Source organism: Ascaphus truei, chromosome 11, assembly GCF_040206685.1.
Source record: "Ascaphus truei isolate aAscTru1 chromosome 11, aAscTru1.hap1, whole genome shotgun sequence".
NCBI lineage: Eukaryota > Metazoa > Chordata > Amphibia > Anura > Ascaphidae > Ascaphus > Ascaphus truei.
In genome coordinates this window covers 60,084,970-60,089,817 of record NC_134493.1, presented here as the reverse complement: position 1 = coordinate 60,089,817, position 4,848 = coordinate 60,084,970, and the positions used below count along the sequence as shown (strand labels likewise).

Below are 4,848 nucleotides of genomic sequence, written 5' to 3'. Positions count from 1 at the left end.
TTTAAGGTAAGGGACTTAGCATGGCTGTGTAGTGCTCTGCGGTGAGAAATCCCTTCGGGGAGGGAAGTAGCACCGAAACACCGATGGAGGTTTGATCGGGGCAAAACAGCTTGGATTCCCTGTAAACATGGTTTGCTGAACAGGTTTATGGTTTATAGGCCTCTCTTCACTTGTAACGCTTATAGGGTTGGTGAGTCACCATCATTTGTAGGTTTTGTGAGAATATAACATTATGTCACAGTGTTACTATTTATATGGGGATCTTGGAGTTGTGTCACAGTTCATGATTACCTTATACAGTAGATATAGGTCAGGTGAAAGAAGGATAATTCTGACACGAAGATATTCCTCAAATAAGCACATCTTTGTTGTAGACCTTCTTCCTTGTTTTGTAAGACAATTAGAGGAACTGACAGGGTGTCAAAAAACGTGATACCCAGGTATGCATTGTCTATCCAGGAAACATAAGAGGTAGACTTCTTGAAAAACATTTCCTCAATCTTTCTCACAGACTCAGCAGAAATTGCAGTGGTTCAAAGTTTGCAGGAAAACAGCAAGCTTTGACCCTATCCTTTATAGAAAAATTATTTTTTAACTTGCATAATGTTCGGTACAGTATGTAAGCACCCGCAGTGCTTATTTTCATTTCCAGCTGTGTACTGTATTGCATTAATAGTGGCCAAGGGAAGAAGTGGCAGGTCCACTCCCATATTTTACACAATAGAATGTTTCCCATAGACAATGACAATAATAGTGTGTCACAATAAGTCCGCCCTCGCATACCAAATTACACGTGTGATCATTCGGAGTCTGTTTGTTAGAATCTGTCACTGACATATCTTTGTTTATCATTTTATTACTGGATGTCGGGTATTGCTGAGTCTGATTCTGGCATCATCGTGTTTAGGGAGCATTCAGCAAACTTGGTTATCTTTGTATCTGCCTGCTCGGTTGGCTGCTTTTGCTTTTGGTAAGTAGCTGTAATACTTTTAATTTTAAGATAATTCTTCATTTTAAAGATGTTATCCATGAGATCTTTGATTTACTACAGAGACCTGTAAGCCTGACTTCAAAAGTGGGGAAGCTACTTTAAGGTTTAATACGGCAGAATATTCAGGAATACCTGTCAGCAGGGATTTATGAAGGATATATCATGCTAAACTAAACTTATTTGTTTCTTTCAGGAGGTAAGTAGGAATTTAGACCAGGGTAATGCAGTTGATGTGGTCTACTTAGATTTTGCAAAGGCTTTTGATACGGTTCCACACAAGGGGATATGAAAACTATATACAAATATATTGGGGGACAATACAAGGAGCTTTCAAAAGAACTATTCATCCCAACGGCAGTACAAAGGATTCGGGGCCATCCCTTAAGGTTGGAGGAAAGGAGATTTCGGCAGCAACAAAGGAAAGGTTCTTTACAGTAAGAGCAGTTAAAATGTGGAATTTATTACCCATGGAGACTGTGATGGCAGATACAATAGATATGTTAAAAAAATGTTGGACCTATTTTAAAAAAAAGGAAAGGTATACAGGGATATACCAAATCAGTAAACATGGGAAGGATGCTGATCCAGGGAGTAATCCGATTGCCAATTTTTAGGAGCCAGGAAGGAATTTATTTATGTGTCACTTGGTTATTTTGTTTTCTTTCTTCTAGATCAACATTCTGTAAATACAATCATAGGATAAGTATCTGTCGTCTAAATTTAGCATAGTTTGAACACAATTGACATATGTTGTTTTTCATCCTCCTCTTAACTATGTAACTACTATGTAACTGAAGGCTTAAAAAAGGAGAAACCCAAAAGGGAGAAATGTCGATGGAATTAAATGTTCTAAATATATTACCAAAAATAGCTAGGTTGCCAAAAAGCAACCTTTCAAAATGAGGGTTTAAATCCCTACAGCAGGGGGCAGGGGTTTGTAAATACACATTTTCAGCAGCATCTGGGTACAATATTTGGGGAAAAGAAGGGGCACACTTTTACCCCCCTCCCCCCTACTTAAAATAAACATTTACTTGTGTAAAACTGCAATCTCTGTGCTATTGTCGACATGTGACCTTTCCTGAATGAGACATTACAATGATGTGTATGTTTTATCTTGAATAAATATGTCTACTTATGGGTTGGTTTATAGGTACAATGCTTAGCTCCAATGGCATATTTCCTAATTAAAGCATTATTCGTAACTATAAGGCATGATTATACCTTAAGATCAGTAACGAGGAGCCTAAAACCTTTCTTTCCTTACAAAGGAAGAACATTGCTGCAACGTATCAGTGCTTCTCATAATGGCCCTCAACGTGTCTATGAACACCACGGAGCCTGGACCACGTCACAATGTTACAGGGAAGGACTCGAAGATGATAACTATACAGATTACCATCTGCCTCCTCTCTGTCCTCATCTCCCTCGTTGGTCTGGTTGGAAACGGAATCATCTTTCGGCTTCTCTTCTTTCGCATGAGAAGGAACCAGTCGACTGTCTACATTCTGAACTTGGCGGTGGCAGACTTCCTCTACCTGCTGGGATGCTGCATGGTCTCCTTGTACTTACTCTGTTTATACAATAACGTGCCCACATCAGCCACAGATGACAAGGTGTTTGCTATGTTTGGGCAATTACTGAATAATTTCGGGTTTAACTCAAGCCTCTTCCTACTGGCGGCCCTCAGCATTGAAAGATGTCTGGCTGTTCTCTACCCCATCTGGTACAGATGTCAACGTCCAAAGCACCTATCGACCATAGTGTGTGGGTTAATGTGGGGATTGTCCATCTTGATAACCCTACTGGAAAAATTTATCTCGGCTGAATACCAATCCCTCTACATATTCACCTCCATATTGTACCTTATCATAGCTATACTCATGGTCTTCTCCAGTCTGTTCCTTCTCGTTGAGATCCAGAAGAGCTCAAAGTGTTGTCGTCCCCGTAAACTCTACATTGTCATCATAGCTGCCATTGTAACCTTCCTCATTTCGCTGGTTCCAGTTAGAGTGATGAGGATGCTTCTCATTTTTGCAATAATTCCCTCAGGTCCCGTAAAGGTCATCATCTACGTTGTGGTTAACTTGTGCTCAGCCATCAACTCCAGTGCAAATCCATACATTTATATCGTGGTGGGGAGGTGGAGGAACAGAGCGTCCATCAGGGTGGCATTGGAAAGGGTCTTCAGGGAGGAGGTGGGAAGCTCAACACAACAAGAAGAACAAGAAGCCTCTGGATAACAATCGACATTAGAAGCAAAATTCAACAATCTGACGGCAGATAGAAGTTGTCTGGGAAAACCAAGAGGGAGGTAATCGGAGAGAATTTGGACCTCAATAATTACCTTCAATGATTGGGTTTGCATAGTGATCTGGTATTAACGAGCTGCCCTCTGCTAGATGTGAAACAGCATCTGCCCCTCAAGAGAAATGACTAGCAGTTAATATTGGAATGTATACTGAATCAGTGTACAATATAACACACTGCAATAGATAGATTACATGGGTCACCTCTCTTATCTGTCCTGTGATCTGCTTTACTGAGTGACCTGCAGAAGGGAGAGGAGACAGGGTAGTGGTTCTCTCTTATCTGTCCTGTGATCTGCTTTACTGAGTGACCCTGTAGAAGGGAGAGGAGACAGGGTAGTGGTTCTCTCTTGCTGTGCTAAGGGCACCCCAGTGGGCCACAGGTCTCTTCTGTCTGGGTAGGTACCATGGATCTTCTTTGCCACCGTTTGCAGAACAGGTGCGGTCAGCTCCAGTCCTAAAGGGCCACCAACAGGTCAGGCTTTCGGGATATGCCTGCTTCAGCACAGGTGGCTCAATAAGTGGCTCATTCATTATGTCTGCACTGCCTGTGCTGAAGCAGGGATATCCTGAAAACCTGAGCCCTGTTACAGAATATTATGGAGTTACACTGCGGTGTCAGAAATGCCGATTCCTGGAAGTGTGGGGCTGATCTATTTCCGTGCAGGCGTGTGTAATCACACAGATTAAGGGCTGACACAAGCAACACTTTAATTGTTACTATGTAACTCCAAGCGTCCTCCCTCCCGCAGGTACCATACTGCATCTTAATGCTGATTTAATTGTTACTATGTAACTCCAAGCGTCCTCCCTCCCGCAGGTACCGTGCCATACTGCACCTTAATGCGGATTTAATTGCCTCTTCCTTCTGCACAGGAATGTCAGACACCGGAATTGAGTAACCGCTTAAAAGAAAAGTTGTTAAACTCATTTCTGTAAATGCAAAATACCTTACTGAGGCTACGCCTGCTATCCATGCAAATAGTCTGTTTGCTATATGATTCTGTATATTTCCTTATCTCATTCTGTAATGTTTGATGTAACCAGATAATGTACAAACGTGTGTGTGTGCGTGTGCGTGTGTGTGTGTTCTGTATCTGTCATCATGACTCTGTGCCCAGGACATACTGTACTTGAAAACGAGAGGTAACTCTCAATGCATTACTTCCTGGTAAAACATTTTTATAACTAAATATATGTGTGTGTGTGTGTGTGTGTGTATATATGTATGTATGTATGTATGTATGTATGTATGTATGTATTGTGACAGAAACCAGGGGTTGGTAATAAACTCCATATACAGGGCTCCCAGGATACTGAACAGTTTCTGTCCTGTCTAAGCTGAACAGGGCAGCCTCGTGGTACAGGCACTCCATTCCACAGTTTGTCTGCTGCCTGTTTTCTGTCACCTGTCATGCTGATTAGAGTTCAGGTATATAAGACCTGTTTCCTGTTTCCTCTGAGCCCCGCCCAAGAGCCTGGAAGGCTGCTGAACTGCAGAGGGGTGAGAAAGCCTCTTTCCCAAATCGCTTCATTCATTCTGTTAGT

At 41.9% G+C, this 4,848-nt stretch overlaps 1 protein-coding gene across 2 annotated transcripts; it reads left to right on the top strand.

Annotated features, from left to right (window-relative positions):
* The first annotated feature begins 443 nt into the window (after positions 1-443).
* On the top strand, positions 444-4,509 carry LOC142463014 (mas-related G-protein coupled receptor member H-like). Of its 2 annotated transcripts, XR_012787335.1 has the most exons (3): positions 444-970; positions 2,263-4,052; positions 4,121-4,509. XR_012787335.1 is itself a non-coding variant. In XM_075565208.1 (2 exons), exon 2 carries the CDS (start codon positions 2,299-2,301, stop codon positions 3,232-3,234), a length of 936 nt encoding a protein of 311 aa, XP_075421323.1. In that variant the 5' UTR covers positions 444-970; positions 2,263-2,298; the 3' UTR covers positions 3,235-4,509. The 2 variants fall into 2 exon arrangements, 1 of the variants encoding a protein (XP_075421323.1); XM_075565208.1 differs by having other exon boundaries at positions 2,263-4,509.
* The last annotated feature ends 339 nt before the right edge of the window (positions 4,510-4,848 follow it).